General features: G+C 33.3%; 1 protein-coding gene across 2 annotated transcripts; it reads right to left on the bottom strand.

Moving 5' to 3' along the window:
• Nucleotides 1-324: 324 nt before the first annotated feature.
• LOC121759726 (phosphatidylinositol 3,4,5-trisphosphate 3-phosphatase and protein-tyrosine-phosphatase PTEN2A-like) lies at nucleotides 325-6,078 on the bottom strand. 2 transcript variants are annotated; one of them, XM_042155409.1, is made up of 13 exons: nucleotides 5,912-6,078; nucleotides 4,456-4,884; nucleotides 4,062-4,163; nucleotides 3,926-3,982; nucleotides 3,717-3,782; nucleotides 2,600-2,776; nucleotides 2,400-2,486; nucleotides 2,247-2,311; nucleotides 1,980-2,056; nucleotides 1,836-1,882; nucleotides 1,471-1,601; nucleotides 1,327-1,396; nucleotides 325-1,113 (listed from the first exon to the last, which is right to left on the bottom strand). In XM_042155409.1, the coding sequence occupies exons 2-13, from the start codon at nucleotides 4,873-4,875 to the stop codon at nucleotides 616-618; spliced, it is 1,797 nt and encodes a 598-aa protein (XP_042011343.1). In that variant the 5' UTR covers nucleotides 4,876-4,884; nucleotides 5,912-6,078; the 3' UTR covers nucleotides 325-615. The 2 variants fall into 2 exon arrangements, with proteins under 2 accessions (XP_042011343.1, XP_042011342.1); XM_042155408.1 differs by having other exon boundaries at nucleotides 4,456-4,881; nucleotides 5,912-6,077.
• Nucleotides 6,079-12,470: the final 6,392 nt, after the last annotated feature.

The following is a 12,470-nucleotide window of genomic DNA, read 5'->3' as shown; positions in this document are numbered from 1 at the left end:
ATATAAAATTAGTTTTCTATTTTCACACGCCAAAAACCTTTCAAATAAACTAAGGAATAAGTAAACAAAATATTTGAAGTGAATACCACGATATGTGGCCCACAGTCATATTGTACTCCCTCCGTCCCGGACTACTTGCACTTATTTCCTTTCTGGACGTCCCAAGTTATTTGCACTCTTTCCATTTTTAGTAAAAATTATCACCTACAGCCGCAATTGTTGACTTTGCTATACACTCATTCCTTAATCTCCGTGCCGAAAAGAAAATATGCGAGTAGTCCGGGACGGAGGGAGTATTTAGGACAAAGAAAATAAGTCATGTCGTTGTCAAATACTAGGTCCGCCGCATCCGATTAAGAAATAATTAAATTTGAATCAATACAGTTAAAATCCCAAGCAAATTTGTAAAAGTTTCCAAGTGAAAATATGTGAAAAGTAAAAAGTTAAAATATGTAATGATACATTTCCCTGGGCAACAACAGATAAAGTTCATATTCAAACCACCAACTTGTAATGAATTTGAATGAATAGCATGCAGTATAGCCACATGCCTCTGACTTGACGAATATTCACAGCCATGGTGTATATGTACAGAGAGGCCTTCCATACTGCCCCTTAGTCGCTTTCCTCGTCATCCTCGTCACCAAACGTAAATATCGATGCATCAGCAGCCATCGCCTTGAACTCGCTTACCTCCCCGACTGAGCAGGGAGTTTCCTTCCCCGTCTCAGCAGGCATAGCAGCTGAAGATCCTAAAGCGACCTGTTCAGTCTTGCGTGTCAAATTTGCAATGTCATTTGGATCGGCATTGCTCTGAGCTGGGGCATCTTTTGCAGTCACAGATCCAGCAGATAGGGAAGAGGCTCCAGTTTGGCTGGATTTTGAGGGAGCGGATTCCTCAGAGTCGCTGTCGGAGAACTCATCATCTTTATCTTTCTTTGAGTTCTTCGCAGCAGCAGCTGTGGGTTCCTCGACTGGACCAGGGGTTGGTTTTGGCGCTGAATTGGCACCAGAATTTTCAGTAGTCTCTGATGGAGGCTTTGCAGGAGCAGCAGCGGGATCATAATCCACAAGAACTACTTCGACTTGAAATCCTGGAGATGGCAATTTTCGCTGCGTACATGTACAAAATGGCCAAGTTATGTAATGACCAGTCTATTACATCATTTTTGAAGTTTGGGAAAACAGCATGTCAACCAAACCTCCAGAGAAGAGAGATGAACATGGGAAGCAAAATGCAGAATTTTAAAAACAATCTCATTTGATTGAAATAACAAATTTGATGATTAAGCTATACATCTAATATGGGAACTGGACTTAACATACCTTATCAAATCCATCGAGATCACCTGTGTTTAAGACTTTACGGTTTTCAATCATTGTTGTATTCAACCAGCTGACAGCAGAAAAGCCATATTATTAATATACTGCCACACACACACACACACACACACAGAAGCTTTGAAATACCAATAGAAGTCTCCTTGGCCATCATGAAAATGGACCTTGAAATCACCAGCCAACTCTGTTAAGCCAGGTTCTCCAGGAAGGGCAAACACCATAATTCCTTTCTTAGGTGCACTAAACCAAAAATCTTCAGACTGCAAGATCAGCAGGTGGTACAAGACACAATAAAATATGTATTCAAGTGAAAGTTTCAATTAAGGAAACAGCAGCACAAGACAAAGCATGACCAACATCTCAGTTCCCTTAAACTGAAGCAGTTTATATGTTAAGCTTGAAAAGAATCGCGATGTAGTATAAGAGTGATGAAAAATTCTAGAAAAATAAATAGTATTCCACTTAACAAACAGTTAGCAATAGGATAGCTTTACCGATAAATCTTTGGTTCTTGGGTGCTTTTTGGTTGAGAAGAGCACACCTACAGAAGGCATAAATTAAGACACAAATGCTCAAAAGAAAATAAGAATGTCTGCATCTGCAGAGTGACAGATCAAGAGACAGAAGTCAGAAGTAACCATTATGATCAGATACTGTAATGGACGGCCTAATCCAGAACGGGCATCTATGCAGCCGGAATCCTCTAAGCATACATCTGCAGGGCCAATTGAATATAAATGCAACGCATAGCTACCGCATATAAACTTTAACATCCCTCGTCTCATCACCCAACTTTGTCCATTATAGAGAATGACAGAAACTAACACTATCAAACTTCATATGCAGATTTAAAAGGTCTAGAAACTATAAGTTGACAAGGAGTATAAATCCTAAATAGTACATACCTACGACCCAGCTGGTTTTCCCCATTGAAGTAAGCCAGAATGCGTTCAAAATACTTGACATATCTCTATAAGAAACAGTATAGATACTCAAAATGTATAGAAACTAAGAAACAGAAGCAGTAAGCAGAAAAGAAAATGAAGGACAAGACTTACGATCTGGCTCGGAAGAACAAGCCCTTTGCCATCAATACACCTTTTCTGATTGTAATAGTTGATTGATTCTTCAGCTGTGGGAAAGAACTAGAAAGCAGGGATGACAATGTAATTAAAATGCAAGCAAAGATCATTTTTCTAGAAAATAGCACATGTGTATGCCAAGTTACCAACAGATAGAAAAGTTTAATCAATTGTACCTTCAGATACAGAAGAAGACTAGAAATCATCAATCCTGTCCTGGCCATCCCAGCTTTACAATGCACGACCACAACATTTTCAATATCTTCCTTTAACCATGAATATGCACTTCGACAAAATGCGATGATCAGTTGAATAGGAGGGCAATTATGGTCATCAAATGGAAAACTAGCAACCTGTTGAGAAAGGGAGAAAATTATGAATCAGAAAAGTGCACATTTTAAGATATCTAATTTCTCATGCCAACAGGAGACTCACTCCACGTTTAATATAACCCAAGTAAGACCATTTTAGATAGACGGTCAAATAATAACATCATAGTAACATATGAGCGAGACGGCGAAACCTGACAATTTTAGACTTTTAAATCTCTTAAAACCCAAAAACCTGGCTAAACAAATCTACAAACAGCAAGTTTATAGCTTCTTATCCAACACAGACTTAAATATTAGCCACATCAAGTGTTGAAAATTTTGACAAGCACACCAGATAAAAATTTATGTACATTGCAGGCCAGACCTCATCATGGACCTTAAATATATGACTTAAACCTACCGAAAGATCATGTGAGGTGAGGTCTGACTATAATATCCACTCAGATAAACTCAATAAAAGGTCAAATGGGTCCTTGTTCTAGTCTTTTTGTCAGATGGACATGGCATTTTAAGCTAGCAAATCCTGTACACAGGCACAACCACTTTCTTAGATTAAAGCTTATAACTAATTCCCCGAAGTTACACTATGGATATCTATTTATATAAGCAAATTTTCAATGACTGAGCCTTCATATGGTCGCATGAAAAACACGCTGTATGAACCTAATGCAACCAATGGCAATAAGAGTATAAAGCAACACATTCCACAGATAGTACAACTTTGGTATGATAGACTTTGAAATTCGAATCAATAACTTCAGACCAGCTGATGCAAACTCAAGAGGTATAAATAGATCAAGCTAGACAAACTATGGAAAATGCTAGAAGATTTAGAAGACCTGCAAGAACAAAAGGAGTAAATGACAATAAAAAGAAAATAATGGCACATACTAAATTTCACAATATAAGAACTCAATGGACTAATGATTAGCATAACACACCCAAGAAATAAACCACTCACCTTTCCCTCAAATAAAGACGCATCATACAATCTTTCAGAACAAAGGTTGTACACTTTGTATTTGTCCTGCGGGATTGTAATAGATCAAAATTGAACTATTAATATATCGTTACATATGATCAGTGAAAATTGTGCAAGGCAAAGGAGGTGAACACAAGACAAGGTGCAATGTCTACAAGAATAAACAGATACTGGAACACAATTATTACCTTATGGTAAGTTTCAAAGAACTTAATTACTTCCTCCATGTGGTTCCGATATATTCCCTTAACCAATCATAAGTTCAAATTAGCACTAACCTTCAAAAACTTAGAAGCTAAATCTTAGATGAAATGGATTTTATACCTCAACATATCCAAAAAAACCAGAGCTCATATCACCAGCAGGGAAGTCCATTGCAATTATATTCTCTGTGATATAGGTCATGTCTAGATCAAATCCTCCATCCTAAAGCAAGTAAACACATTAGACCAACAAGCCAATTTATTGGGTTATCAACATATAACCAGATACAAAAACAGTAAAAAGAAAATATATGTTGTAACGTAAAATCTAGGCAAGTTATTCAAAACAGCAGAACTATGAACTTAGTCACTTACACCTTCAAAATATCTGGAGATGTAAAAAGAATGGTATGAGGGTAGAATAAAACAAGTAAATCTGCAAATGCCTACTTCTCAAAAAATATTCTGCCAATGCCTAGCATATATCAGAAAACCTAACCAAAACAGCAGAGCACCTGGTATCTTCGCTTATTTTGAGATACAACATGGCGGGCTTTGACCTGCACAGCCTTGACTGCATTCTTGGACGAGTCGACTAATCCTTTTGTAATGGTTCCAAATAAACCCGTGGATGTAGTTGGTGAAGCAGCGCCAGAACTTTCTTCTGATTGAGGAGACTTGGGAGACAATCCCAAACCACTAGTAAAACGTGAAAAGGTCAACTTCCCAGAGTTTCCAGAAGGTGATGGTTCCTGTGTACCAGTAAACGGCTGGGGGATTTTCAGATTTTTTGCCCAAGTGGAGATTCCAGAAGCTGAGAATTTCGATGGTGCATCACGTTCAGAATTATTTGGATCAGATTCCACAGCAGTTGACATTTTTTTTTCTACAGACTTATCTGGCACATTAGTTGAGTCAGAAGATTCCGAGCTCATCCCCTACTGCTAAGATTCCAGAAAAAATTGTTTAACTACGAGCCTCAAAAGAAGAAAGTTGAGAAATAAGAAAGAGCAGCGCAGCTATTTACACCCAAGGATGTTATGAACGCATCCTTGACTACCAGCTTTCAATAAAAAAACATATATTGCAACTACACTTTCTCTCTCTCTCTCATCCTAAATCTTTCATAATACAAAAGTATTTTTCTATTTTTGATTCAAGTATATGGTGCATATAAGTGGTTAATTCAAGCAAAATTAAGTTAATTAACATGAAACACGTTTGCACATGACTCACTGAATTGATTACACAGTGTGACTAGCGTGGTTAAATAGCAAATAACATATTCAACCGACCTATGTAAGGCCTTACACAGTTACACCTTTTGACATGATCCACAATATGATCACACAAACATTTTTTTACAATGTTTGATCAACCTTGGGCAAACTCAGAATACACACACACAACCAGACACTGAAAGTTGAAACAAAGGCCAGAAATGGATCACTAATTAACTCTAATTGCAGTGAAAACACTCATAAAAACACAAATTCACAAGCAAAACCAACTGAATAATACATTTGGCCAAGTAAAAAATATCTTTAGGTTTATGCATTGCTATCAGATATCACAACCCTAGACAGAACTAATCACTTACTAACATAGTAGAAACTAAGTAAAATTTATAAGTTGGGCAAAATAATCAAATCATGACTGTAGCAGAAATCACCTAAAAATTCTTATCTCGAATCTAATATGTGTACCAAAATAAAAAATAAAAAAATTGCGCGATGCATAAGAAAGTTAAGTCGCAGCTAATAACACTAATTCCTAAGTTCGAATTCGACTTCATGAATTCACACCAATACCAATCAATTCAGCGATCAAGAGCACGCGAATGGGGAAGAGAAGATTAATAAGTGAGTACACTGTAAGACTATTGAACAACAATACAGTGAAAAGGAAAAAGTTTCCACCATCACATATAATAACACAATGAAAATGGGCAGGAGAGGATGGTGAAGTCACCTGAAACCGGGAGTCAACGGCGGCGAGCGGTGGTGATAGGCGGCGGAGGTGGTTGGAGGAGTATATGGTAAAACGACATCGGATCAAAGTTGTTCCAGTGTTAGCAAATGATACGAATGTGAGCCCTTCACATTTCTCCATAACACGTTTCTTTCTGAATTAGCGACTTTTCACAGAATACTTGACAATTAGTACACCAATTTATTAGTGTAGTATGCTTATATTTTATCTTTTCACTCCAATAAAGTAGTGTACTAGTATTTTGTAAAAATATTTTAGAGAACTTCACTCACTTGCTTTATATTTATAGCAAAGGTTACATATATTCTTGAATTATTCTTTTATTCAAAATCTTATTGTAGAATACGTTGAATCTTTCTACATTGATATTTTTCATATGCTTATTCTCATCCTTTTGATTGGAGGGCCCTCCTTATTCTCATCCTTCAAATAAAAGAAAAAGGAGCAAAATTACAATTTTATATTCGAGGTGATACAATTTTATTATTTATATGTATATTTTCTTGCAATTTCTCCTGGTATAACATTTCAACATTATAAAATGAGGTCGCATTTGAGATACTATGTAAATTTCATTTTAATGTTGCACTATCAATTTTAGTATAGGATTGCAAATGAGCATAGCTATTCAAGAGCTATGCAAGGCTCAATTTGAAGAAAGCTTCTGAAATTTGAGTAGACAGTAACGGAGTCTCATTCTCATGTACATATTTAAATTCATCTGTTTACGAGTTTTTTCATCGAGCATACGAACAAGCAAGTACACGGGCTTTTCTTCAATCGAATTCGAGTATTTCATTGATCAAGAGCACGCTTTAAAATATTTTCATACCTTTCACAAAATTTTAACAAACTCGGGACTTATTTTCATTTCAATTGCTTATAGTATATTAAAACATTGTCATATTTAATAAAATAAGATAATTTGTTTGAAAATACAATAACTTTAGAAATTTTAAGATTTTTCCTTAAATTTTTGAGATTTTATAATTTTTTCCGAACTTTTGATATGCTCTAGAATTTCTCTAAAAGTTCAACAACATATATTTCCATGGAATTATGTATGTCTAATACTTTGTTAGTAGTTTGTTTGAAAATTTGGCATAAGTAATAAGTACATTTATTTCTAGTACTATATATTATGGTAACACATACGTGTTTCAACAGTTTGATGAGTTTTCAGTTTGAATTGTATTCGAATTTCACTCGCAAATATTCAATTCCAAGCTTTAGATACTTTGACATCCTTGCAACTTGAGCACAATTAATTGTCTTTCTCCAACTGAAGGAGTAAAATTTGGACCTTTTGTGGAAAAAAGATGATGGTAGTTACTACTCTCTCTGTCCGTGAAATGTTGTTTAATTTTGTCATTTCGGTCCGTTCGCGAAATGTTCTCCACTTTGCTTTTTCTCATTGTTTATAAATGGACTTCACTTTCAACTAACTCATTACACTCATATTTTATTATAAAAATAATATATAAATATGAGACCTATATTTCACTATCTTTTTCCACCACTTTTCTTCACATTTCTTAAAACTCATGTAAAGTTAAACTTTTGACACCATTTCATAGACAGAGGGGTGGGAATATATGGGAATGCCTAACTAAATAGTAAGACCTAGTATTTGGAGCTTTAAGTGTTTAACTTCCTATTTCATTAAATGCAAAGAGTACTCATATTTATTCAACATACAGGACATTTTACTAAGAGAATTTTGAAATATATATTTAAACTTAAACACTGATTAAATATTGTTAGTATATTTTTTTAAAAAAAGACGACATTAAATGCTAAATCTTGAGTTGTTGAATAATTTAGCGTATAAGAATAGCTTATGATGTATGTTGACATATTAAAATAAAATAAAAATATACCATCTAAATAATTTTAAAGTATGTTTTAGAATTTATAATCCTCTTAATGTGACTCTTGAATTTTTCGATTCATTTATCTATTATTATTTTATATGAATGTGTGAGTGTCGTGTGTTGTATGTGCTATGTTATGTTCGTGTGCTATGTTGTGTGTGCAGCCTCTGTGGCGTGTAAAGTATGTTTATGGTGTGTGTAAAGTATTGTACAAGAATCACCATAGCTTCAAAAATTGTACTCTCTTATAGATGTCACAATTTCCTTTTTAGTTTGTCACGTAAAAGATATCAAATTTCATTTTTTTGGAAAAAGTTATCTCTCACATTAATATAAATATACTATTTTCTCTATTCATCTAACACACAAAACAACATCTCCTAAAATCTCGTGTCATTCTTCAACTATGCCATCTATTATGGGATAGAGAGAGTACTACTATAATAGTAGTAGTATTAATTATCTCACAGTGCCACCTCTGCATATGCAAAAATTTGTACTATATTAATTAGCTCACAATATTTATTCTTTTTTGATATATGCAAGAGATGCACCAAAATGCTTAAACCTTTAGTGAGAGGTGAGCAGAGAGTTACCGAATAAAGAAAACAAAATAACAAACCAAAATCACTTGGAGCACTACGCATACCAAGCTAAGACAGCGAAGACAAAGAAACAAGTCTTAGCCTAATCTTGCACAAGCACAAGAGGCTTAGAATGCCAACATACTCACATCGGCAGTGCACCTCCTGCAAAAGGATAAAGCAAACTCCATGTGGACATATTAGTCTAGCACTCTGTCTGCTTTCCACTTCGTCCACTTTCTTAGAGAAAATGAGATGATATCTAACTAATTAAGACCTAGTATATAAAAGATGATAGCTAATATGGGGATGCCTAGTATATGGATCTTCAAATCTTCAACCTTCCTATTTCATTAAATGAAAAAAGTACTCTTATTTATAAACCGTAGGACATCTGGATAAAAAATGTAAATAAAATTAAACACAATTAAATATTACCATCAGTATAGCATCTATTACTACACAGTACTCCAATGATAATATATATTAATCTAAACTATCATCGCCAGCAACTAAAAATCTTGATTTTCTTCTTATTTTAGACCATCCACAAATATTAGTTACCTTCTATTTTGAATAAATTTCTATTTCTAATGATTGAGTCTTGTTCTCCACTATAATAATATATGATTCAACTATTTTTTTTTCTATTTATCTCTTAATTACTTTACAAAATTTGCATTAATATATATGTCATATTGGAGAGAGTATTAAATATAAATTGAAGAACTTATTTTATCTTATTTATTTAGTTATTCAGTTATTAATACATTATTATTGTAGCGTTGAATCAAGTTTAAAATAAAGCGGAAAGATATGCAATAGTTGTATACATGGCCATTTATTGGACCCTAGGCCAACCTCCACATATTCGGCTAACAGAGTTGCAATTTTATCGAGTTAGAATATTATATATTCAACCTTCTAAATTTACTTTGAGTCAACTCTCATATTTCAGGTTGCACTAATACCCATAAGGATACGTTTAATGAAATAAAATTAAAATAGTATTGCAATTGATACTCTATAGAATTAAATTTGAAGTTATAATATTATATATACTTCAATTTACCCGATGTAATCAATATAAATATGTACGTATTGTTTGATGTTTGGTACATAAAATGAGTTAACTAAATTGTGAATTTAACTTGAATTGAATATATATTTTAAAATTTTATTTATGTATCTGTACATTATTTAAAAATTTATTACTCCGTAGTATAGTTGTTTGTGCAAATGTGTGAGTGGTGTAATCACCATAGCTTTTGAAATTATTAATTTTCTTGCAATACCCATCTGCAGCTTTATCTGATTTGCAAGCCTTGAATATCCGAATTTATATTGCAACTTTAATCACAATTAGTTCTCCTTCGACATTTCAAAGAGTAAATTTGGATTTTTGTAAGATTCATTTCAAAACTAAATATAGCATTATTTGAGTTGAAAAAGATGTTAGCTAGTAGGAATATGCCTAACTATTTAAAACCTACACTAGTATTAGTATATGGAGCTTCATATTAATTTACATTAATAGGAAGTTGAAATATTTTAACACTGAAATCTCCCTATAAATACCCACATGCATTTATCATATAGTATACTACTACAGCAATACATGTACAAAATGAAGACTATGATAGGGTTGTGCATTTTGTGTATGTTGGTGGTGATGAGTGATGCTACTAGCCGTCATTTAACTGGCCTTAGTTCCTCTCCAGATCTTGTCGCCGATGTCGATGTCGGTGGTGGTTGTCCCGAAGATCTCCTCTCGGGTCTCAGTTGTCTCATCCAGGGTCTCATCGGTGGTGGTGCTGTTCCCTAAACCCACCTCTTTCAAAATAAATAACCTAATCCGATCATCATCCATATATTTATCTATGTATAAGTATCGTGTGTAATAGTCAAGCATTTTGCTTTATGTAATATGGTCATTGGTACCCTACAATTCTATATATATGTATTACTATATGATTTGAATAACTTTGCGCCTTGTTATACTCTCTCTGTGCCAAAAAAATATGTGCAATTTCCATTTTCGTCTGTCCTATAAAAATATATGCATTCCATTTTTAGAAAATCATCTCAATTTATTACCCATATACATCATATGATTTACAGCTTATACCCACCATTAATGAAACTAATGTGAGCGTATGACCTTTCTTCACATTTCTCCACAAACGACTCTTTGACGTGACGGTCTTTTCTAATTAGCCACTTTTGAGAGAGTACTTGGACAAATAACACACCACATACTTATATTTTATGTTTTCACTCTTACAAAATTCTCAATCCATCCCTCTATATATACTAGAGGCATTTTTTTGTCAGGAATGGATGTATATTAAATAATTACACATTCAAATAAGTGTTATTTCAACTCGAAACTAATATGTACGCCCTCATAGTCATAGAGATACGGAAATACATTTATTTCTTAACTAATTATCATTCTTAAATAACGAGTATTACTTTCAAATAGTGAATCAAAAGTTTTTTAAGTGCATTTGAAAAAGAATTATTGGACGAACTTTCAAAATTTTGAAAAATGTAATGAAATTTGAAAATTAAATAACGAGAATTATCTCATTTTGGGACAACCCAATCGGTTTAATTTTTGTTCAACCCTATCAGATCGCAGACTATCCGGTTTAGGTTTTTTCGGATGTGATATTTTCGGGTTATAAATTTTGCAACTCTAACCCTATAAAGTTGTCGGGCTAATCCACGGATTTAGGGCTTAATTGACATTCCTAATTAATAAAATTTTAATATATTAAGAAACTACATGAATTTTTGAACTTTTAGAGTTTTTTCCTAAAACTTTCGAGATTTTATGAGTTTTTCCCGAACTTTTGATACTATCTAGAGTTTCTCCCAAAAAACGAATTTTGTCTATTCATTTTTTTTTTCTGACAATATATTCTTAATGTCCAATGACAATAATTAATTTATTTGAAAATTGGGTATAAATAGAATAAGCACATGTCTTTCTAGTATGAGCGTAACAAATAGTACATGTGTTTAGCAGCTCGATGAGTTTTTCAGTTTGAACTCTATTCAGATTTCATGAGAAGACTCACCTGATTGTATTTTATTCATGAAAATAACCTACAAATTGTGATTAGTTTTCTTATAAGATTACCTCTAGTTTATCCGATCGCAAATTCACAAGCCTTCGATATCTTTACATCCTTGCAACGTTGAGCACAATTAATTCTCCTTAGTCAACTAAAAGAGAAAGTATTGGAATTTTTGTGGAAAAAAGATGATAGCTAGTATGGGGATGCCTAACTAATTAAGACATAGTATATGGAGGTTCAACTCTTCAACCTTCATATTTCTTTAATGAAAAAAAGTACTCATATTTATACAACGTAGGACATTTGATTGTTTGAAAATATATATTTAAACTTAAATAATACAATTAAATATTATTAGTATAAAAATTTTAAAAATATAACATTGAATAAAAGTTATTATTAAAAAATATTGAGTTAGTTGAATGGTTTAATGTACTACAAGAATAATGTCTATTACTCCTTTAGTCCCTCAATAAGTGAAGCATTTCTTTCCGACATGAGATTTAATAAAAATGGGTTTTGGTTAGTTAAGTGGAAAGAATAAAGTACAATATGAAAAAAAAAGATGGAGGAAAACGCAAGAGAGAATGTCAAAAAAAGGAAATGACCCACTCAGCTTGGGTCATTCCAAAAAGAAATATAAATCACTTAACAACGGCCAGAGAAGGTATTATAAAATAATAATAAAAAAAATTTAATGTATACCACCATCTTTTGCAACAAGCAGAAGTCTTACGGAGCACCTTTTTTTTTGAGTTTAGATTGTCCACAATAATTAGTCATATTGAAGAGTGTATTAAGTAAATTAGAAGAACTTATTTTATTTTTGTAGTTATTCATTTCTCGAATAATTGTTGAAGTGTTGAATCAAGTTCTAAATAAAGTGGAAGAATATGCAATAGTTGCATATGTCGCCAACCATCGGGTCCCAAACCAGCCTCCTTAGGTTTGTTTAATTGAATTGAAAATTTAACGAGTTAGAATATTAGGTCAT

This window comes from Salvia splendens, chromosome 12 (assembly GCF_004379255.2).
Source record: "Salvia splendens isolate huo1 chromosome 12, SspV2, whole genome shotgun sequence".
Taxonomy (NCBI): Eukaryota; Viridiplantae; Streptophyta; class Magnoliopsida; order Lamiales; family Lamiaceae; genus Salvia; species Salvia splendens.
The sequence above is the reverse complement of the archived record's forward strand: the minus strand, read 5'-3'. Positions and strand labels throughout refer to the sequence as shown.

Bases quoted from the DNA above. Each gene is read 5' to 3' on its own strand.
- LOC121759726 (XM_042155409.1), bottom strand. From the start codon at position 4,875: ATGAGCTCGGAATCTTCTGACTCAACTAATGTGCCAGATAAGTCTGTA. The intron at 3,983-4,061 runs GTATAAAATCCA...TGATTGGTTAAG, and splicing joins GTTTTTTTGGATATGTTGAG to GGAATATATCGGAACCACAT. The intron at 2,312-2,399 runs GTAAGTCTTGTC...TGTTTCTTATAG, and splicing joins TTGTTCTTCCGAGCCAGATC to AGATATGTCAAGTATTTTGA.